Source organism: Pinus tabuliformis, chromosome 4_2 (genome assembly GCF_031772625.1).
Source record: "Pinus tabuliformis cultivar Carrire ecotype Pingquan chromosome 4_2, CPIR1, whole genome shotgun sequence".
Classification (NCBI taxonomy): Eukaryota; Viridiplantae; Streptophyta; class Pinopsida; order Pinales; family Pinaceae; genus Pinus; species Pinus tabuliformis.
Genome location: NC_142304.1, coordinates 767218822 through 767243892, shown reverse-complemented (window position 1 = coordinate 767243892; position 25071 = coordinate 767218822). Strand labels below are relative to the sequence as shown.

The 25071-nt window shown below is 35.5% G+C and overlaps 1 protein-coding gene across 1 annotated transcript; it reads right to left on the bottom strand.

The window, feature by feature from the left end:
• Positions 1-2208: 2208 nt before the first annotated feature.
• Positions 2209-4187, bottom strand: LOC149171864 (uncharacterized). Its single transcript, XM_089426110.1, has 6 exons — positions 4062-4187; positions 3465-3676; positions 2947-3027; positions 2797-2914; positions 2612-2697; positions 2209-2446 (listed from the first exon to the last, which is right to left on the bottom strand). The coding sequence occupies exons 1-6, from the start codon at positions 4185-4187 to the stop codon at positions 2269-2271; spliced, it is 801 nt and encodes a 266-aa protein (XP_089282236.1). The 3' UTR covers positions 2209-2268.
• Positions 4188-25071: the final 20884 nt, after the last annotated feature.

The window sequence follows — 25071 nt, the reverse complement described above, 5'->3', positions numbered from 1 at the left end:
AATTCTTCGAACCCGCCAGGAACTGACCTGTTTGGGAAGTCTGAGCTGTGGGGAAAAAGAAAATCGCCAGAGACCTGTAGGAGCCAGAAACCACCCTCAGAATGAGCCCGAAAGGGTTCGAATGCCGCATTGAAACCCTCAAACAGTATTTCCCATACCTGGAATGATACAGATCGTTGATTCGAGAGCCCTAATCTCCACCGTTGAAAATGGCGTAGAAATCCAGGAGGGGAGCTGCCATAACGGGTTGCTCGTGCCGTGTATGACAGGACGGAGGAAAGTACCAAGCGAATTAAGTATCCACATCAGCATAGCTAGCTGGAGATTTAAACCAGCGCCACTGTAATATAAGCATGCCGGCAGGACGCACGCTCCAGGCGCCAAGTGGATGGGGCAATAATGACCAAGCCATAGCGAACGAGCAAATACTGCCGGAATTTGATAACCGGGAAAAGTTGCCAGCATAAACGCAGCTCCAAAGCTGATTTAAATAAATGCCTCAAGCTTGATTTAAAAGTTCATAAAATGAAACAATTAATAGCACTGCAGTTCCATAGGAATGCCCTCAAAATTGAGGACTGTATTAAATATAAACAAAAAAAAATATTTATTGTTTTACTGTGATTAAATGTCATTTTTTTACATCCGACGGGAAGCATTACAACAAATGAAATCATTGCATTTCTTTAAAATATCTTTTGAAATCAAAATTACTAAAATTACATATCGATAACCTAGTGGGTGTAGGATAAAATTCACCCACGTCATTCACAGAAAGCATGAGAAAAAATATAATACTATATATAAAACCAAGAAAAATTCAAATTCATCACTTCTGGGGACCTCCTAACCACCCTGCCAATACACAAGTATTTTCCTATTTGCAATTAGAAAAATTACCCAAATTACAATCTTTTTACTCCAACATATGTTGGAAAGTTATAGAAGGATGACTAGTGCAATCAATCCATTCCTTTTAGCCCTGGATTTGTTTTAGTTTAAAACAAAAGTATACAAATATATTTGTCCAATGTCTATGCTTTAACCATTCACTTTAAGATGTTTTTACAATATAATTTCCTAAGTCTATTTAATATCTTCATTATCATAAAAGCCAACTTATATCCATCTTAACTCCACATCTACCAGTCTTAGGGGGATGAAATCTATTTATCCCTCTGAGCACTTGGAAGACCCATAATTAAGATGGATCTAAGATGATAGAATTTGCCCTTTAAATAGTCTATGCTCAGATGAATACCATGGTATTACCATGGGTCAATACCATGTGCCATTTTGGTGAATACCATGGGTCAATACCATGTGCCATTTTTATTTTTTTTAATACTAATATTAGGGTTAATAATGTTTTTTTGCATGGTATTAATAACAATCTAGTCCATGGTATTTGTCCCATAGTATTTTTCCCATAGGTTTCACCTAAATATAACACATTTTTTGAGCGTTCATAAATATAAGGTGACTTATGGAGTAAATATAAAAAAATGTTTTATTTTTTTACCACACCTCTCGTTTATTTATATTTTTATTAATTTACCATACCTCTTTTACAAATATGGTAATTGGCCCATAGGATTCACTTAAATAAAACCTCTTTCTTGAGCCTTCATAAATAGAACGAGGGTTATGGACTAAATATAAAAAGATGTTTTATTTATTTATCGTACGTCTAGTTTATTTATATTTTATTTATTTACCATACGTCCACTTTATTTATATTTTTATTTGTTTACACCCTTGCATGTATATAAGGTGACTTATGGAGTAAATATAAAAAATGTTTTATTTATTTACCATACCTTTCATTTATTTATATTTTTATTAATTTACCATACCTCTTTTACAAATATGGTATTTGGCCCATAGGATTCACTTAAATAAAACCTATTCTTGAAAATGGGCGAATGGATTCACTTAAATAAAACCTATTCTTGAAAAAGGTTGTAACTCCTAGTTTCAAGGGCTAAATTTACCTTTTTTACCCTCTCCCTTAAAATAAGGTGGGCTATTTGAGGTGATTTGTAAAAATGTGCTATGATACAAAATATTTGCCCACTAAAAATTTAGAAACCCCTTAATTTCGCCAAAGGGCGAACATTCGCCCCTAAAATTTTCTATGCCCCAGAATTGCTTATCAGAGTGACAAGAACACTTTTCCCTCCAATACTTACATGAATACTGCCACCATCTGCCAAAACATCAGTTAGAGATCAAATGCGGAGTGAGAAAATCAGAATTCAAAAAGCATCAACATGCTTTACTGATATGAAAACTATGTGAACAAAGTAGCAACAAGATGGAGGGAAAGAAAATAGAAAACAGATGAATCAAACCTTTTAGTGGAGTTGAAAGGGAATGAAAAGTTAGGAAGCAGGCAGCCAGGTCTCGCAAGGTTGGACCTGTTGGTATCTTGTATATCGGGTACCTGTAAGGAAATTCTTGTTTTAATTATCTAGCGGTAGATAATGAAAATTCATCTAGACGTTACTGATCGCATTGAACAAAATCCAAAGTAACAGGAATTCTTAATAAGTAACTGGCCTCTACACCAACTTAATCAAGGATTGCACAAGTATAATTGATGGCATACCAAGCAACCGATAGCCAACTGATTGGCAACAGATTATTGCTTCTTAAGGTTTTCAGCTGTGGAAATTCCTTAGCAATATCTCCAATCTCCAACATCCAATTAACAGATATTAATTTTAACCTTGCAATTGAAACTACACCATGAAATAAAACATTCCTCAAAATAAATGCATAACCGAATCTTACCTTGTCAGCGAAAGGTTCACGACTATATGGAGTTGCTCGCTCAAAACATTGAAATGAAGGGCAACTGCTTCCTTCAACATCGTCACTAGAAAAGCCTTTCTGTGTAGCTTTGGAGTGACTTCTATTGCCCCACCATATTTTGAGTCTCACTCTGATTCATCACTACTACTACTACCTTCACTACCTGTATCTCTATAATCATCACTTGCATTGCTCTCCTCACCAGGGGACCTGCAAAAACAAAACAGAGCATGTTCAGGACTCAACTGAGCCAGCATGAATCACGTGTCCAAACGTTATCAAGTTTTAAATGATATTGCTCCAATGAAAGGCATGTGCATTAACACTGAATTGTGACAGGCAAAATCTTGTCTCGGATATGACACAACTGATATAGAGAGCCGCCGAAGCATGCAATATTTTCATCGTCTGGAGCAACATTAGAGCAGAATCGTTTGCAAAGACAGATTTCTCCAAAAAAAATTGTTAAACAACAGGAGATAAATTGTTAAAGTTAAAACAACAGGAGCTATAGTGTATATTACGCCTTATTTACCATATTATTATTATAAAAAAGCATTCAACTGTGGTCAGCTTTACGAAAAATTTAAGGAACCTCCCTTTGACATGACTTGCTATGAAAATAACTGGTGAATTGGATAATCTACCTGGTGCCAATATTAGGTCTAGAAGGGTGAGTGTAAAGTTGAATGGCAGAAAGAGACGGTACATAATACTGCATAACTGTGTCGCTTCTATTCAACACTATCGGTACTCCAGCACCATATGCACTCCACTCGTTGAATGACTCCCACAGATCACCAAGACTGAAGAAGGGCATGGATTTGGCTTGAGAATCCCTCCATCCTTTCATGAATGTCTGTGAAACCAAGAATTATTCTTATTATCAATGAAGAGCCAATGACAGAACAGCTAGAAAACATTGTGTTGTTAAAAATACAGGGTTCATAACAGAAGATATCAAAATCCTAAAATGTACATTTAGCTACAAGCCTAACATTACTAGGGATAAAATAAATACACTTGGAATACTAGAAAATTATCAGAAATAGACTGGAGGCTCATCACAATAGGGTTTGAAAGAAAGTACCTTGGGCAGATACTGAAGAGGAACTGTTGGAGTTGTAGATTCCAGACAACGATCCAGATTACAACAGCACGCCTTCCTTCCAAAAGCGGCAGAAACAGGGGAAGACACGACCCTTGAACAAGCGTCTTGGATGGTTGTTTAATAAAAGACTAACCAACTGCCTTGCCTCTAACAAAGACTTTTTTGGATCTGTTGCACCTGCAAGCTCATCCAAGCCACTGTCATGAAATTGAGTATCTGCAAAAGATTCTAGCAGTTTCAAATCAACCTCAATTCCCATAACAACATTTGTATTTAACCGCTTTGTTTGTGTAGCTTAATTACCAGCTATAACAACCATTGGAGTTAGTATGAACTTAAATGTAAATTGGAGGCAATATCAACAATGATCAGGCAGATGAGGCAGAATATGGTGATTTTTGTAAATTTAGGTTAAAATCATTTTTTATTTTAAAAAAAACTTAAAGCTATCTTGATTGAATGAGAGGTCTTCAAATTTAAATTTAGAAGAAATAGGTTAACCCTCTAAGACGCAGAGATATCTGGCATGCTTAAAAAACTAAGCAAAAGGAAGAGGGCATTTAACTCAAATTTAGAAGATAGGTTAATCTTCAGACGCAGAGACATCCGGCGCGAGTAAAAATTTAAGCAACCTATGTTTCCATAGATTTATTTAAAAGAAAGAAAAAATAATTTCAAAATACTATAGCAGAAGAAGAATTTAAGGTTTGTGGCTGAAAAGAAAATAGTGTTAATAATATAAGCAAGAAGAAGAGGGCATTTAACTCAAATTTACAACATAAGTTAATCCTCAGACGCAGATACATTTGGTGCTAGTAAAAAATTAAGCAACCTATGGTTTCATAGATTCATTTAAAAGAAATAACAGTAATTTCAAGAGACTGTAGCAGAAGCAGATGCAGGATTTAGGGTTTGCAGCTAAAAGGAAAACAGTGTAGGAGTGTGAAGGGACAAAATTTGACGGTAAAATTGATATAAAGTTCAGAAAATTACAGAGCTGAGTATAACGATATTTACCTTACAAAGAACTTTGAAGTGGAAGCCTGAAGCAAGTGAAGGGAGGAAGACGTCTCTGGCGGAAGCTTCTTGCACTGAAAGAAAGCGCATGTTCCTCGTCCAATTATTAAATAAAAATCAGTCCAGTTCAGGAATTTCACCTACTCTGTCATATTGTGAGAAATAAAGGAAGGTGGTGTCTCGAAACCCCCATCGTTGCTAACTTTAAACTGCGTTCTCAGTAATTTGTAACATTTTGTTTCAAAAGACTCTAGCAGAAGAAGATGCAGGATTTAGGGTTTGCGGCCCAGATTACCCCAAAGTCCCTGGGAAGAATCCCATAGTCATTTTCCCAAAATGCGCTAAACTCGAATCCTGCGACGCACCGCTGCTATAACCTTTAGTTTTGGTCTGTACTTAGTGTGGTGGATGGATGAGAAAATAAGTATAGAGATGTCAGCAAATTGCTCCAATCAGGATGTATGCCATTCAAAGGCATAACAAAAAGTTTTACACAAAATAGACACTTGCAGTTAATACCTTGCACAGATAAATATTTGTTTTATAAAGTTTGAACACAAGTTGAAAAGGACATATTCAACTAAGAAAATACAACACTTGGTCCTAAGTTCCTTTCTGCTGAGTGTTGCACTGTTCGAGCATAAGCTCGATAGCCTATCCTTTAAAGTGCTTAACAAAATATAGCAGCCGAGAAATATAATAGTCGTAAGTGTCTAAAATCCTTAAAAATAGCTTGATCTAATCTACATAGCGAAAGCCGCCATTTTCCAGCCAAATTTCATCGTTGAAATGCTAAATTAATTTGTCCCGGACGCTATTGAATAAGTCACAGACACTTCGAGCTCTAACAAGCCATATATAACCAAAATTTGCTATAGAGAGGCTAAATCTTTGGCTCAAACGATCTCTAGTAACAAATTTAGGGTGAAATTACCCATTTTCCAAACAAATTTTACCAATGAAATCTAAAGTTTTATACCATTTCCAAATTCTTCCAAGAAAAGAATTTACCATTAATAACAAAGCAGTCTATAATAATTCAAGAGCACATACTGTCGCAGAAGTGCTTGAGGTTGATCGAGCTGCTCCTTACAATTCGTTGAGTCGACAAGCATAAAAAAAGGCATGGAAGGAAAGGAAATCGCTGAAACCAGTCTCTCTCAAGGCCCTCTCTCTCTCTGAACTCAAGAAAAGCAAGAAATCTTGCAGATTCTTTGAATCTATGGTCTCATCAACACCTCCGAAAGGCCGAACGACTGCTAAATCCCAAATCCCAAATCCCAACCTCAATCCCTATCCATCAGACAAAGAAATCACCGAGGTCGAACCCACAACATCGCCCTTATAAACAAAGAACACATGATTTCCTGTAAGATTGGCAGACGAGTTATTGCAGCAGGTCGTGGAAGAGCAGAAAGCAGAAAGCAGTTTTGGTGAGGGAGGAATAGTCCGAGAACCTATGCTAGATGTCAATTAAACAAGATTCCAATGCCTGCTGAATGTGGACGGCAGGTGTCAACGTTAGAAACAAAAGGACGATAAAAGTCTCTTTCAAAGGAAGGCTTATCGGCCTAATTAGGCATCAGAAAAGGCAAGAATGATCTTAAGTCAAAGTCAGCTGAAAAATGCAAGTCATCATGGCGGGCAAACATTATACTCGGAAGTGTACATCATTAAATGCATATGTTGACATACATGGACGGCTCGATGTTCATTGGTAGCCTAGCAATGGCAGTGATGCCATATTCTAACGAGGTGCAGGAATTCCTTGGATGGCCAAAAGTGGTTGGAATCTGTGCAAAAAAATTTCAAAAATTCTTGTAGAGGCAATGTTTGAATCATGTTTTTGACGATGGAAATGAATTCAGCACCATCAAAAACTTCTAGGACACCTAAAATTTTGAAAGTTAACAACTATAATTTGGATTTACAAAAACCCTTGCCGGATTTTCTCTAAATATGATCGGAATTTCCATAACTTTCCGGGCAACTCCTCTGCCTCCTTACACTACGCATAATATTATTCTTCACCAAACTTCACAATTTATATAAACTTCTAACTTCAACGTCGTCCTTTCAAAGCCTATTTCCTCTGCCCAAAGGGCGGGTAGGCACTATAGTAATGGATATGCTTTGTTATCTGTGCAGTCACAAACATTAAAACAGAAATTTCAGAAATTAAAATCGGAAACCCAAAGTTTTAAGCCAAACACTTTCTCTTTTTTTCTGCTTTATTAAATAGTGACACTGCATTTTGTTGGCTAATGAGAGACTTTGACTTCTTATTTGGCCTCTTTTCTAGAGAGAGGCACATGCTGTATTGAATCTTTAAAATTTCTTTGCTTAAAAAACATTATTTCATTCAAATTTTTGTGGATTGAAATAATGCTAAAATTGTTCCATATTTACATTTTGAAATTAAATTTTGTACTCAAAATATTTGCTGCTATTACTACTATCTGGACCACTCACCTCTGGCGTCCTTTCCTTTACTACTATCTTGACACCTAAAGAGGCACAGCCACCGCTTTGCTTTGCCACTTGGTGATCTAGATTTGTTACACCTCTCGTGTCTTTTCCATCCTTTGCTGTCACTTTGATGTCACACAGCGCCACCAACAGAGGCACCTCCACCGCTTTGCTTTGCCACGTGTTGATCTGGATTTTTTAAGCCTCTAGTGTCCTTTCCTTTGCTATCACACAATGCTCATTCGCTGTCACACATCGCCCACTTTCAAGTAGCGAAACAAGCGTGCAAAAAACCTGTAGAAAAGGCTCTACAAGTTCCATTAGATAGAAAGAAAAAAATTTGCGCAACAAGACTTTCCGTTTCGTATGGCTTTAGGCCTACTATCATGCATCTCAAAATTCAATCAACATTGTATCGTATTATAACTTATAGCATTGGATCAGATGGAAGGACTTCAACATAGAGCATAAACCCTGAATCTAAAAAAGTGCAGGCTAACTCACTAGAGGTGGGCGCATCCCAAAGGCTTCGAGGTTTGCAACTGAAGGGTCTTTGCCACTGTCTGCAACAAAAGCTAGAGTATCCCAATGTTTCAACAAACCCAACTGAAGCGTCTTTGCCACTGTCTGCAACAGAAGCCAAAGGACCTGCGATTCTTACTACCACCGAGCGACGAGTTATACGACCAGCACGCGCGAGGAAACATAAGGTTGAAGTGAGTAGATGGGATGAGCAACCACGTTTATACGATGGTTGAACGTGGGCACCTATGAAGTGAAGCCGACGATTGAAGTTGTGGTTGAGGATGTTGGTCGACGGGCCGACCAAGCCGAAAGCATGAACAAGAAACATTGGTTGAAGTTAAGTGAAGGTCGGCCGAGGATATAGCACGACCGCTTGTGGAGCGTATAAACTATACGCTTCTTGGCTCATTTGGAACTCATTCGCTCATCACTCAACAAGAAGAAGTGTGTAAGGACCTGCAGTTCTTACTACCACCGAGCGACGAGTTATATGACCAGCACGCGCGAGGGAACATAAGGTTGAAGTGCGTAGATGGGATGAGCGACCACATTTATACGATGGTTGAACGTGGGCACCTATGAAGTGAAGCCGACGGTTGAAATTGTGGTTGAGGGCGTTGGTTGACGGGCCGACCAAGCCGAAAGCATGAACGAGAAACGTTGGTTGAAGTTAAGTGAAGGTTGGTCGAGGATATAGTGCGACCGCTTGTGGAGTGTAAAAACTATACGCTTGTTGGCTCATTTGGAACTCATTCGCTCATCACTCAACAAGAAGAAGTGCGTAGAACAAGGTGGAGGCGTAGTAATGGAAGGGCGCAGATTTGGAGATGCACCTGTTCTTGGGCGAAGCCGCACGGAGGTGAACGCATGTCTTAAGTTTGGGTGAAGGGAGCGGGTAGGGTTGCCCGCTGGTTGGAGAAGGGCGTGCACGGGTGTGTGGCGCCCGCATTGTGCAAAGGTGCACCCGACGGTGGAAACGGAGGAGCTCCCGCTTTGTGCAAAGGTGTCCGACGATGAACGGTGGAGCGCCCAGTTTGTGCGACGACTTGGCACGGGTTCTTGGGTGACTCGGGTGAGCGCCCGCCCGTCGTGCAAGTGTGCACAGTGACTTGGTGAAGGTTGGAACCGGAGGTCGTAGAGTTGGGCAAGCGGTACTACGTGCTCTTTCACACAATTTGGGCATTTGTCAAGAGTTGGCAAGTGGGACTGCGTGTGGGCAGGTATACACGGTTTGGGCGTCTGCGACAAAACGAAGTGCGAACCGGCAAAGACGTGCAACAAGGTGAACGACGGGTTGGTGAGTCGTGCGCCGACCATGCAGAGGTGCCGACGAGCTGGGCAACCGAGTTTGCCGAAGATGGAAATTTGGCTAAGTATAAATTTGGGGTTTCCCAAGGACTTAGTTTATACTTTGTAAAAATGAAGATTGTATAATATATTGATATCGGGCAGACTCATATTGCAGGGAGTTGCCCCTCCCTTTATACTGTTGTGCATTTCTCTTATATAATGCTGTTGTTAATGAATGTGTATGGGTGTTCATTGGTATAAAGGCAACATAGTAATACTTGGTAATGAAAATAAAAATAAGTATGGAATGTTAGGCGTAGACTACAATCGTAAGTATTGGTGAAAAGAAAATGATTGGTAGTGACGCACCTCGCTATAAACGGTTGAAAGAGTACCGCAAGTGTAGGGGCGTGACAGTGGGTATCAGAGCTCGATTGGCGCTGGTGAAGAGCAAGGTTGCTCGAGACGAAGTGACAGTGGAAGCAGGTACTTGCAGGTGAAGGAAGCTAGTTTCACATACAAGTGGAACAAGGGCCGATTCATGGTTACAGGGAACTTGGTGAAGCTGGTGAATGGTGAAACAGGTTTAGCAGGGGTGAAGCTTTGTGCTTGGGCCAAGCTGAACGACAAGGAATGGCAGGTTTGGAAGAATGCAAAGGGAAGCTCTTGCTTACCTTATACAGGTTGAAGCGGATGAAGGAAGAGAATCCCCGGATTCGAAAGGAACTTGAAGTCTTGGAAAAGAATGTTGAAGACGAACTTCTTCAACTTGGTTGGACAATGGAGCAGGATGAAGTTGCAGATTGCACTGACCAGGAAGAGGAAGCTGTGATGATTGAAGATATTGCAGATGTGACAACGATGGAGGATCAACTTGAGATTGATCAAGTTGGATGAGTATCGTACCGTTTGCAGACATGGATGAATGAGGATACTCATATGGAGGAGCCTCATGATGATGGTGAAGTAAGTATTGATACTTGTGTTTCATTTGAGCCTTTGGGAGATGAACTATATGCAGAGAAGGGCAAAGTCAGTTTTTCGATGCTATGGAGCATCTCACCATGGATGACTATGATGAGACCTTGTATGGAGAAGCAAGGATTGTTGACTGTTGCAGGACTTGTTGGGGTTGTTTGGGACCTTATGGCAGAAGGTACAAAGGCCCGTGACAAGGGAGGAACGTGATGATCATTGTGGAGGATTGGGTCATGATTTAGCCACATGGAGAATTGGCTAAGTGCCCGGCATGACTCATGGACAAGTTGAAGGGCACACACTTGAGTTTCTTGGGTGGACTTCTCATGGCCGAGACCAAGAGCAAGTCTTGGTGGAACCTTTGGTGGGGAAGCTATGATGGAGAGACTCATGTGATGATGATATGGTTGGGTGACCGAGTTCACTAGACCGAAGATTGCAGACTTGGATGAGGATGACCGATTGTTGTGATGGGTCTACTTGGTTGGACTACATGGGCAACTTAGTCATGGACATCAGGTTGGAGACATGGAGCATGGCAGTCCTATGCAGGGACATTATGCAGGAGCACTTGTAGAGGTGTCACTTATGGGCATCCAATGAGGAGTGCCAAGGCAGGGATGTTGTGCAGATGGATTTGTTGGTGTAACGTGGAGATGTTTTACTTATGAGCCGATGGGGAGGTTGTGCACTTTTGTACAACAAGGCCATGGACTTGGGTGGATTGTGAGCAGACTGTGGAGCATTCCTACTACATGGAGAGCTGAGGCATCTTGCAGAGACCTTTGGGCCGAGACTTGTATGCTTGCTAGATGTTGGTTGGAGTGACTTGTGATGACATGATGTTGTGACTTTTAGGGACTTCATATATGGTGGACTTGGAGGATCTGATGCATTGAGGAGCTTAGGTTAGAGACTTTGATGTAGGATGGGGTGCATACTTTCAAGTACATGTATGGGGATAGCTTGAAAGAGTGAATTGATGTGGAGGATCGATATGAGACACTTTGGAGTGATGGAGTTACGACAATGATGATGCCTTGGTGGCAACACTTGGCATGGGTTGAGCCGAGACTTAACCACTTTTGACACATGGGAGCTGATTGATCTATGATCATGGGCAGCACATGGATAGATGAGACAGGTGTATACTTGTTTCTATGACAGACTTGAGGGATGGCACATTACAGATATGATGGAGGTTGCTTCATGGACCTGGATGTGGCACATCGAGAGTCGGTTTGATGAGATGGTCTCTTCATATTTAGGAGATACACATATGATGATGATGTTGGGATAGGTGTGGCTGATTTCATGCAACACACTAGTACCAGACATCATGGACAACATGTTGCAGATGAGATGAGGCCGACTTCATGGACCTGAGCATGGCTTATACTTATATGGAGATGGATTCTTGATCGAGTTGAGGATGTGACATGATGTTCTGAGAAACGACTAATGGTGGCATGAGGATGTTCACTCTCATGGTTTGAGCGTGACAGTTGGACTGATCACCCGACTAGTTCAAACATGGAGACCGGTAGTGTACAGAGATGTGTTAGTATTTGTTGGAGTATCATGGCAGCAGTTCACACGAGGATGACACATGATGAGGTCGACACAAGAGGTTGCAGGAAGCATGTAGCTTGAGATGGAGGGGCCAACCTTCCACGGTGGGGAATAGCATGTGGAGATTGCAATGAGATGGTCGATGATCATGGATTGAGATGATTTCTGATGTATGACATACCGATGAGGTGTATACCTTGGTATGGTGATCTTGGTGACAGATGGTTGCCGCGGCGAGACATGGTGGAGACGGTGGTTCTACATATGTTGCAGGGATGCTTGCAGTATGTGGAGGAGTTGACATCATGGATATTGTTGATCTTGGTGGATGGCTACCAGGATGGTATGTTGTCGAGGACGACAACGATTTTAGGTAGAGGAGGATGTAAGGACCTGCGGTTCTTACTACCACTGAGCGACGAGTTATACGACCAACGCACGCAAGGAAACATAAGGTTGAAGTGCGTAGATGGGATGAGCGACCACGTTTATACGATGGTTGAACGTGGGCGCCTATGAAGTGAAGCCGACGATTGAAGTTGTGGTTGAGGGCGTTGGTCGACGAGCCGACCAAGCCGAAAGCATGAACAAGAAACGTTGGTTGAAGTTATGTGAAGGCCGGCCGAGGATATAGCGCGACCGCTTGTGGAGCGTATAAACTATACGCTTGTTGGCTCATTTGGAACTCATTCGCTCATCACTCAACAAGAAGAAGTGTGAAGAACAAGGTGGAGGCGTAGTAAAGGAAGGGTGTAGATTTGGAGATGCACCCGTTCTTGGGCGAAGCCGCACGGAGGTGAACGCATGCCTTGAGTTTGGGTGAAGGGCGCAGGCAGGGTCGCCTACTGGTTGGAAAAGGTCATGCATGGGTGTGTGGCGCCCGCATTGTGGGAAGGTGCCCCTGATGGTGGAAACGGAGGAGTGCCCGCTTTGTGCGAAGGTGTCCGACGGTGAACGATGGAGCGCCCGGTTTGTGCAACGACTTGGCACGGGTTCTTGGGTGACTCGGGTGAGCGCCCGCCCATCGTGCAATTGTGCACGGTGACTTGGTGAAGGTTGGAACCGGAGGTCGTAGAGTTGGGCAGGCGGTACTACGTGTTGTTTCACACGATTTGGGCATTTGTCAAGAGTTGGCAAGTGGGACTGCGTGTGGGCAAGTATACACGGTTTGGGCGTCTGCGACCAAACGAAGTGCGAACCGGCGAAGATGTGCAACAAGTTGAACGACGGGTTGGTGAGTCGTGCGCCGACCGTGCAGAGGTGCCGATGAGCTGGGCAATCGAGTTTGCCGAAGTTGGAAATTTGGCTAAGTATAAATTTGGGGTTTCCTAAGGACTTAGTCTATACTTTGTAAAAATGAAGATTGTATAATATATTGATATCGGGCAAACTCATATTGCAGGGAGTTGCCCCTCCCTTTATACTGTTGTGCATTTCTCTTGTATAATGTTGTTGTTAATGAATGTGTATGGGTGTTCATTGGTATAAAGGCAACATAATAATACTTGGTAACGAAAATAAAACTAAGTATGGAATGTTAGGCGTAGACTACAATCGTAAGTATTGGTGAAAAGAAAACGATTAGTAGTGCCGCACCTCGCTATAAGCGGTTGAAAGAGTACCGCAGGTTTAGGGGCGTGACACAAAGTATCCCAATGTTTCAACAAAATCAAGCCAGCATATCCCAATGTTTCCACAAACGCAGATCCTTGCGGTTGGAGGTAGGAGTGCCACACTGTGTTACAAAAGCAGGGCCATAGGCCCGAGGTTTGGGCAAGCCTCTGAACCACGTAGGAAAATCGCGTGGTCTAATGAGGCAGAGGAGTTGCTCGGAAACTTATGGAAATTCCGGTCATATTTAGAGAAAATCCGGCAAGGATTTTTGTAAATCCAAGTGATAGTTGTTAAACTTCAAAATTTTAGGTGTCTTGGAAGTTTTTGATGGCGCTGAATCCATTTCCACCATCAAAAATATGATTCAAACACTGCCTCTACAAGATTTTTTGAAATTTTTTTGCCCAAATTCCGGCCACTTTTGGCCGTCCGAGAAATTCCTCTACCTCTTTAGACGACTCCTAAAAAAATTGAATGATATTCATGAAATGGATAACTTAAATACGACCACGATTGCAGATTAGTTAAAAGTGCTAACGTGATTGTTTGGACCCACCTATTTGTCTCTATTTACATTGACGAACGCCGTTAACGTTGATTATAAAAATATTTTTCACCGGAAAATGCCGCAGCCAGAAAACTAACCCCTAACGCATCTTACAGGTCGTATTGTCCTTATGCCCTTCAGCGAGAAGCTCGACGCATAAAGAACTTCACGTGGGAAGGTCGGAGTATTATTTAATATATATTTTAATTAATCACATTCCCTGTGGATGGAGCTCGAGGCATAAAGAAATTCACGTGGGAAGGTCGGAGTATTATTTAATATATATATATATATTTAATTAATCACACTCGCTGTGGATGAACTGCACAGATTTCGAACTGTGATATTTTTTAAATAACATATTTATTTTTATTTTATTTTATTGGTTTCTGATATAATTTTTATATATAGATATATATTTTACTTATAATAATAGTAGCAATTATTCATCTCATATAATAGATTATGAAATAATTTATAAATATCTAAATATATTTTAATGTTAAAACAACTTTTAAGTGAGTGGATCTTAGTTTTTTTTTTAATAAGATATAGTTTATTATGTATTTTTGAATTTTAAAAAAAAAAAAAAATTTAATTAAAATTAGAAATTCTATTTTGATATATATTTCTAACTTTTTAGTGGGAATATTATTTAGATTAAATTTTACACAGGGGAATTTTCCACATTTATTTCCATTCAAATGTCTCTATTCTCTATGCCATGTCATCAATTTTTTTTATTGCCTTTCTAAAGTTATAAAGGGGAAAATCCAATATTTTTTTTAACATTCTAAAAATGAAGATCATATGATTGTCTAGTTTTATGTTTAAAAGACTATTTCTTTTCTTTTTTCATAGGATGATTTATAACATTAAGATATATTTTTTTATAAGTGACAACCTATTTAATGATAATGATAGTGTTAATTATTAAAAGTAGTCTTTCATAACACTAAATTTATTTAAAATTTTCATGTTTCAACAACATTTGGTTTTGAAGACTTTTACAAAAGTCAATATTGACACAAATGTTTGCATTAATGAACAATTAATATTGAATCATCATACTTTAAAAAAATGGTCAAAGTGTTTCTAATATCATTAAACATTGAGGGAATCAAAAGTAAGAGTTGTATTAGAGATATTGAATTAAACTAGCATTTTGGATACAATCATCAAATATTTTATGGTAACCATCATGAAAATAAAACTGTACAAGGAAAAAATACTTTATAGCACAAAAAGATCACATGGTTCCTGGTCTAGTTAGAATATATCTATTCATGTAACATTACCAATCACAACCAAAATTCACTAAGCCTACATATTACTACCTCAAATTTAAGTAATAAAGTGAATTCATTTACCTTCCATTACTTGATCTTCAAAGTTAGCATTTCATCCAATTTCTTAACAATATACGAGATTGGTACAATAGGGATTATCCCTAATGGAAGAAGACATAACACAAAACCGCCCTCTCACCCCCATAATCACATAACCACAAATCTAAATAAATGGTAGAGACCTTATAGATTCCATACATATAGGTCCTCCAACTACTTATCCTCATATTGCACATAATCACAAAGCTAAATAAATGGTAGATACCTTATAGATTCCATAATCATATAGGTCCTCCAACTACTTACCCTCCTATCGCAGGCATTGAGATGTTAGAGGGAATTGAGATAGTCGGGAATTGAGAAGATAGTCAGTTTGGCTTGGTGTTCATTCTTGAAGGAAATAATAGAATACAAAGAATTTACTAGAATGATAATGGATTTCTCACAAAAGTTCACACAAATATTTGATAACCCTACTTGTAATAATGAACTAATTTAAAAGATGTGGGATTTGCAACTAAAGCTCTCAAATCTACTTAAATCACCTAGAGAAATATAGATGATAATGGATTTCTCCACAAAAGTTCACACAAATATTTGATAACCCTACTTGTAATAATGAACTAATTTAAAAGATGCGGGATTTCCCACTAAAGCTCTCAAATCTACTTGAATCACCTAGAGAAATTTAGATCTTCCTAAAAGCAGTCAAATCAAATCATATTTGCTTAAATCAATTCAAGGAAACATGAAGTTGTACTAGATAACACACATTTGCTAGAATCTTATTTTACATAAAATGTATGTTGATACAAAGCTAACTACAAACTCCAAAATGAAGACTCCTTTAATTCTTAACAAAAATTATAAGATCAATGATATGAAAGAGAAGATTTTCCAAAAAATAACTAAAACTTTTAAAGCCAATTCATCACCTATAAATCCTTCATCACTAAATGCACGTAAAATAAAAATAGAAACGTGTATCCCTCTTCAATTTCTCTAATAATATCACCTTAAGATTAGAATAATGTAACAATAAAATTCCTTTTCTCCCATCTCTACAATATAGTAACACATTGAGAGCAAGGTAGTTGAGTTCTATAGAGAGAAATGACAATTGTAATTTTGTAAATCCTTTATACCATACTAATCCTTCCTCCTTGAGACACTTACACCTTATTGAGAAACTTACACCTTATCACAAGATATTTTAATAGTTACTTTTCTCTCTCTATAATTGTTTAGATTTTATTTAATATATTAAAAGTTTTTTTGGTATATATTAATAAATTGTAAAGAAAAAACATAAACACAAAACAATTAAAGTACACCAAAACATACAATAAAATAAATTTAAATTATATTTTTTTAATGTTAAACAACACTTTTTATAATTCACGTATATCTGAAAAAGACTAATTAATATAGAAAGTAAATATAAAGTTTATTTCTACATAAAATAAAAAATATATATATTAACATTTATATTAATTTCATTCATTTTCAAACTTAAATACTTTTAATTATAATGATTTTAAATTACTTAAATAGATATTTGAATATGTCATATTCACACTCATAGATTCAAAAGATAAAACAAAATTTTAAACATAAAATGACTTTGCAAATAACAAAAAGGCAAGCAATAGTAACCCTTAGCTTTCGAGCAATATGATACATCTAAATAATTAGTCATGCATTTCATTGATAAAAATTATATAAATTAACATTTATATTAAATTCGTGCCTTTTTAAATTTAAATAGTTTTAATTACAACAATTTTAAGAACATTTTAAAATTACTTAAATAAATATTCGAATGTTCCATATTCACACTAAAGAGATTAAAAAGTTTTAACAAAATTCAATATTTCGTGACGATGTATTAATTGTATTAATTAAAATTAGAACATTATTGGTAATCTTTGTTATTGAAGTTGGGAAGTTCGTTATTTTGTTATCTTATAATAGAATTATCCCAAATTATATATAAATAATAACTCATTCTGTGAAACTAAAAGAGAATGTTATATTGAAATCATTTTCTCCATTTTAGTATTTTCAAAGTATGAGTACATGGGGAGTACATGGATATAATATTGTGACAAAAATAAGTCGTTCCAACCTAAAAACATAACAATTTTGAAAAGGAATAATATTAACCTTCACATTTGAGATATATAATTCTCACCTTCACATGTTTGTATTTATTTCATTGTCTCATGTAGCAGTTGTATCAAGCTCATCAACAATTTTTTTCCCTTATTGAACCATGTGTTAATGGAGGAAACTATGCAGAACTAGATGATGTATATGAGCGCTTATGAGTGACCATCCTCTCTAAGAAATCTCTTTCATGTCGCAGTGTATGTCCAAATCCATCTTGCACTTGTCGGAAAAATGAAGCAGGATGGTCCAACCCTAAAGTGGTTGATGTCAACAATGTTTTGAACTCATTTGCGACATATTCCATGCATTCTCTAATATTAGAAAAATATTGGAAAAAGATCCTACATTTTATTCAAAAATTAAAAGCAAATTATAGATGAGAGATTGAACCATAAACAAACTCTACATGTCATGGATGTAAAACTTATTTTTGAAACATGGAGAGTGTTTTCCAAATAGAGACACAATACATATTCTAGATAATTTCTCAAAATAGGAAATACACAACTTATTCAAAACATATACAAAAGGTGCTAAAGGAAATGGTAATTTTATTACAAGTGCATATTTTATAAGGATATGGAAGAAACAATTCAACAATATATGTATTCCTAAGAAGCCAAGGATGAGGGGTTTATAGTAGTACTTGTGGTTCTCTTAAATGAAAAAGGATAAATGTGAAAGGGTAGAAAGATGTATGCATTTACAACATTATTGGTTATAATTTAATAGTTTTTAAATATAAAGTGTGTGTGTGTGTGTGTATTTCATTGTCAAAGTACTTCAAGAGCATTGAAATCAACAATCAAGAGAAAGGAATAAAATGTCAAGGAACATGAAGAAGTTTTATGATATTCCACATAAATATTTAGGTTTGATAATTGATGGTATAGACCAAAAGAAAATACTTCTATTACATTTTTTCCACGTGCCAAAAAATTCACAAGAGGCTAATTTTATTCAATTTGATTTGGTTGGTTGTACGGATTTTAATGAGAAAATGTATCCAAGGAATTAATTCACAACTCAAAATATTCATAATGGTGCTAATATTTCCATCACCATAATTCATCATCTCCTAGCTCATTAGTCTAGTAATATTCCTTGAGTTATATATATATATATATAGAGAGAGAGAGAGAGAGAGAGAGAATTAGCCATGAAAACAAAAATCAAATTATATTGGTATATCTAAGCATTCTTATTGAATTAAAAATATTTCAAATGGTAAAAGTGGGTTTCTTTCTTGTTGACACACTCATGACTATATTAATCAAATATTTAGTTGTTTTTCCATTACACTGAGGAGAAAGAATTTTGGGAGCTTGTCATCATTAATCAAATATATTAAAAAATCATGCATTCCATAATTTATTTGTCACGTAGTGGAAGAAATTGTTGGCATGTGAAGATTGGTTTTGCAATCGCATGGTGAAAGATTTTGCGATCGCATGGTGAAAGAAAATGCATTGAATAGCTTAAAAACATTAGCTTCCAACAATATTCTATATCAAAAGAATTAAGGGGAATAATAGTTACATAGGGCAAGAATTATTCAATTATTGCATAATGGAAGTCTTCATTAGGATTAATATTTTTGAAGTTCATTCTATATCATCCAATATTTGCATCAAATTTATTTTTATTACAATTAGTTGTCAAAATATATAATGCACTGTGTCATAAGAGAGATTTAGATTATTATAAATACTTAGAAAAAATTTAAAAACTCCATTAAAAATACATATGAATGCTTTTATGTCATTGATTATGTTTGGTGAGACCCTTTTTTCAACAATCAAAGTGACATAATTTCAAGCTCAAGAAATGGAGATACATTTATGAAGACTCCATTTATTTGTCCACAAAATATGTCAAATGAATATTAGAAAAGAAACATTGTTTAAAAACAACAATATCGAGCTATTATTGAGCCTTCACAAGATTTTAAAGATGGTTGTATGATTACAATGTTAGCAGATGGAGATCCACGTGGTTATATATTCTGGGTTACCGATGTTATAAAGGTCATTAAGGAAACTTAGGATGTTACAAATGTTGAAGTACATTGGTATGCAATAGATAGACAACCATTCAAGGATGTGTACAAGCTAAATATGGCAGTTGAGAAAACAATCAATAGAAAGAGAAAGAAAGGGTCCAAATATAAATAATCATTGAATTGAGCTAATAAATTAGAGGATGTTTATAGTCATTTGTAACTTCAATTTGACAAGAAATGGAACTCTTTGCTTCAAAACCATAGAGATTATAAAGAGGTTGCTACCACAAGATATAGTGGAAAAATGGGAATCTGTTGAACCCTATCATAGACCTAGAAGCCTTTTGACATATGCAATGTTGGGAATACATGCATTATATGGATCATTGTTATAATAGAAAAAAATACAGTTCATCTAAATTTTCATCTAGTCATTCATATTCAGATGATGTAGACTCTTATGGTGTAGTGGAATCTATGAGTCAATTTGAATAATTGTATAAAAAAAATTGTTTAATTTTTATCATTATGATGTTTACATAATAACTTGAAAATATTTTTACTTCCATATGATCCTACATGAAGTTATCAGCCGTTTCTATATTTGTTGGGTTATATGTTTTAATTATGAATAATTAATTTGTTTTGAATATCAATAATGCAAGAATAACTTTGAGAAATCATTTATGTTTCACTCAATGTACTAGTATTGTGATTTTGATTAAAAGTATAAAAATATTTGTAAATAATGTTAAACTTATAAATTATACGACAATATTATCATGACATTATGTATTTATGATTTTCTAGACCACAATTAGAATTTTTTTTGAAATTTTAATACCCTATTGAAAAGGGGGTGCTTCAATTTGATAGTTGACTTTTAATTTTTTGTTGCAATGAGTCAAATTTTCTTAGGTTATGATTTTAAATGAGGTCTAATTTTAACCTAATAAAAAAAGTATTCACTTCAATTTTTTTATTTTTTATTTTTTATTTATTATTATTATTATTATTACTTTTTTTTTGTATTTGTATTCATGGACATTAAAAAAAAAAAAGATATGACGAGGCTTTGAATCTAGGCTTTAAGGAATCCTGATGATGAACCATAGTGGATGGTTCAAAATGTCGACTGTCCTGATGATGAACCACAACTGATGGTTCAAAACGTCGACCCCAAAAATACTGATGTAATTGATCCGAAAGAGTCATTTCTTAAACATTATGAATCAGAGAAGCTTGAATTCAAAAATCCCTACTTTTATTAAATTGGATATCCTGTGGATGTCATGGATGAATATGGGCCCTCTAGTTTTTAAGATTTCTACGTGGTAGCCTTCAATGTGACTAGCTTTCCTTTTGTAAAACCAATTAACCTGAAATTCTAACTTTTTTTAGAAAAAATTCCTTTTTGTAAAAAGGATTTAAATATTTTCAATGACATCAGGGATTCATAAAGATTTTTAAAGTAGAAATTCTAACCCGTTAAAACAATCATATTGTTATAGACCATTTTGTTACACTTGTCGCATGTGTCGCAGTTTTGCTATTTTTTTGCACTTGGGTTACTTGGAATACTTGAGTTATACTGATATTATAGACCTAATGGCCTATAAACTAGGTTAATCATCATCCTTTATCATCTTGCAATCATCTTCCACAAAGCTTTAATCATTCTCTTTCTGGTAGTACAATACAAACTGGAAACCAAGGTCAAAATCCTTGATTCTAGTGCAAACACAAGTACCATCATTATGCCCCTATGCCCCAGAGTAGCTTCAGAACTAAGAAAAAGTGCTGCTAGCTCAGTCTTACAGTTACTGCAGGTGTGTTGGATTTGGATTTTCAGGAAACGAGACATTTTATATTGAGGATTCCACTTATAGAATCTTCTAAAGCATTTTCAACCATTTACTATCAATATGACCTCAAACTACTATGATCATGGGATTACCTTAATCTCTTAAGATAATTTCCCACCTTTCATGGATCTCAAGCCTAGATTGGTAAAACTCAAAACTACCATTTCATACTATAAATTTTCCCTCTTCTAAGAGCTCAGGGTTGGCTTTAGAGGACCTTACTTGCATCCTTATGTTGTTGGATTGAGTTTAAATACATATCACTTATGCTCTTTGAGTGGATGATTGGAGATTACCTTGAGACAAAGGAAGGAGTATATTATCTTGGGGATACATCTACAATTCATTGATCACTGGATTGTAACTTCTCCTAATCCATTTAATGCAAAGTTCTCTTGTTTCCTTATACATTTGTACCATATATGATTGCAAATGTATTTCAATGTTTATGATTCATTGAATGAAGGAATTAACATAGATCTATTTGTCTTGCTTGTGTTGTAGGTGTAAATCGAAACAGTTGGAGCGGGAGCAAAAGAGTTCAAGTGAGGACAAAGAGACTTCAAAATTGAATTAATTCTTCCTTAATTTTCAAGTTAATTTCTCTAAAGGAATACAAGTGTGCCTTTTCCCCTTTTTGTTACTAGGCTAGCCACTAGGTCTAGGGTGTTTTCCTTCGTCGGCGGAAGAGAATTTTTTGTATAGCACCTATTATTGTTTTTACTTTTACTAATTAGAAGTTTCATTTATAATTTCTTAGAATCGTGTTAAATAAGTGCAAAGGCTTTCTTTGGTTTCTATTTATATCATATCTTTTGTTTTTTTCATTTTAATTTGGGATTTGCATCTATTTATTTTGTCATATTTTAAGGGCTCATTTAAAACATTCCTAATGGTGTTTCTAGTAATCTTGCACTCTTATGACAATAAGTGTTACTCATTCCATTTTATTCTTGACATAACATCTCAATAGAGAACTTGTTAATGGAAGTAGAGAGGGAGGTTGTAAAATTCCAATATAGGTCTTTAATATTGTCCTTATTTAATAGGATATTTAATTCACTATTTAAATCCTTTAAAAAAAATTAGATTTGTGTTTGTATACTATCAAGTGCATTTTACTATCTTAATTCTATTCAATGGATACTTTATTACTATAATTATATTCATTGGGGATTTTGTGCATAGTAAAGGAACTGGTATTCAAGGTCTATAACCAAAGTTTGACTCATTGTTGTTTAGGGTGTCAAATGTTAATATTTCTTTGTATTCAGGATATAAGAATATCATTATGACATAAACATAATCTATGATACATGTCAAGATACAACTCATCCAGTTGGATTTGTGCCTTTATTAGACCATTGTAGATTATTAGATTTCAAAATATACAAAACTTTATTGGCTCAATGGCAAAAAAACTCTCAACCATGTATTTGGAGTTTCTTTTATATATGCTAGCTATAACAAAATATTCATCTAGCCATAGAGAATTAGTATTGGAATGATTGTCTAAAATAATGGCTTGACTAATTGTTTAATCATTAAAGTCTTCTAGCAATAAGATATCACCTTCATTTCTCATACTATAAATATCTTGTTCTAAGTCATTATAAGGATCATTTTTATCTAGATTGTTTTCTTATCAAAAATAGAATTAATAGGTGCAAAATAATATATTTTTATATAATATTCTTATCATTAATATCTGAAATCCCCATCCATGTGTATAATTGGTCTTTCTTAAGCCTAATGTGGTGGAAAATGTTTTTTTTTATGTAACAAGTTATGTCTTCAATCTCTCTATGGTAAGATCTCTCATTCAATAGTTGGCACAACATAAATATTTCTACTTTAGGAACCTTAGATTTATCATGGTCCTAAATTTCATAAGAGAATTTCACTCTAAGATTGCTTTTATATTCCTGATTGTTTGGCATTTTGAACTTCCCTATTTCTTTTACCTTTTAAACTTACTCCCTTAATTTAATTTGGTCTTCATTGATTGGACTTCTATAAATATGCCTAAAGGTTTAGAGAGCATGCCATATTTATAGATTTTAGAACTTACCTTAATACAAAATTTGTGCAAACTTATTCTCATTTTTTTTTCAAAACAAAAATTATAAATTATAAAGTTCAAATTATTTTGTGTTGTACATTTCATCTTTAATGAATTATCCCCAAACTATTTAAAATAAAATTGTAATTTAACTTTTTCTCTAATTCTTTAATTATATTTCTCATATTAAATTTATAAATTATTAATCTTTCTTTCTCTTTCAAATTATTTAAGAGTAGCGCATCCATGTAAATTATATGGTTGGCAAACACTATATGTAGCAACCAGCATGAAAACACTTATTACAAGATACATTTCACATTGCCAAAATTGAAAAAAATTCACGAAGACTAGCTAAATTTTAACTTTACTTTAAACTATTATTAAAAAATAATAAAAAGAATTAATATACAAGTTAAAAACAAAAATAAAAAATTATATGGAAATTTATAGGCTTAATCATGAAAATTCTTAATTTGTAAATAAAATTTGTTACAATATCATGAACCAATAAAAGTTATGAATAATTAAATTAAAATTTTAAAAACCCTATTTATTTAATAATTAAATTGTTTAAATTTTTTTCTAAATTATTAATTTCTCTACTATAAATAAATAAATTTTATTCTCTGAGATCTTAAATTTTTATTATTTATTTGATTTTTTTTTAACCTAAACTAAATATCAAATATTATTTTATATTTTATTTAAAAATAATAATAATTAAATGCCGAGTTTCAAACATTAATACAAAAGTAAAAGATTTTAAAATTTATTAAAAGAGAGAGTGCCAATATAAACCAAAGTGAAATTAATGCATAATAATGTTCACATCATGCTCGATTGAAACTCCAAACGCTTAAGTAGTTCACAATAACCCATGGTTAGCCAATATTCCCCCAACACTTACATCACATGCAAATTCAGTTCTTGAGTTTGAGCTGTAAATGCTCTGTATAGTTGGGGATGCTCCTTGTTCACTTCTCAGGGAGCAACAATTTCTGCTGCCTTTGAAAATAACAAAAATAAGGCTATAGACAACCTGTTCCTTTTCGATCCACCCTGCCTTGAACCACTGGGTGCTTAGCTGCGATATTTGCCATTACTCCATATTTCATATCTGCCATTCACATTTAAGTTATCTATTGTTTGAAATTCCCTTACAACCCAATTCTAATCGATATTTAAATCAATATTTGTTTGAATATTCCCCTACAACCCAATTCTAATCGCTTGCAGAAAAAATATTAATTTCTCACCTTTAAAGCATTATCAATATTAACAACAAATATCTAGGAATGGCCTCGATATCAACTCACTCTCCTTCCTTTATTCCGAACTGGAGGCCACCCACATCATCTTGGTAGAGAATGGTAAGGCAGCCTAGTATGATAGAGAATGGTATGGCAACCTAGTATGAGCTTTGTAGAAAATTGCCTCAGCAGATCCTGCTTCAGCGTTTCTATTACAATACCGTTCGTGCGTAGAAACTTGTCAAAGGGCGTTGATCCGTAGTGCTTACTCAAGTCCACATCTACACTGTACATAATGAGTTTCTACATTCTATGCGATAATCCATCACCTCTGACATGTATTTCTCTCTGCAAGACACGATAAAAATTATCACATACTTATTCTGGATATGTGTGAGTTCATAAGTAGAGATTTTATTTTTTCATAA

Coding starts and splice junctions, on each gene's coding strand:
- LOC149171864 (XM_089426110.1), bottom strand. CDS start 4,187: ATGGGAATTGAGGTTGATTTGAAACTGCTAGAATCTTTTGCAGATACT. Junction 3,028..3,464: donor AGACCTAATATTGGCACCAG/GTAGATTATCCA, acceptor TTGTTTTTGCAG/GTCCCCTGGTGAGGAGAGCA. Junction 2,698..2,796: donor GTGAACCTTTCGCTGACAAG/GTAAGATTCGGT, acceptor TGGATGTTGGAG/ATTGGAGATATTGCTAAGGA.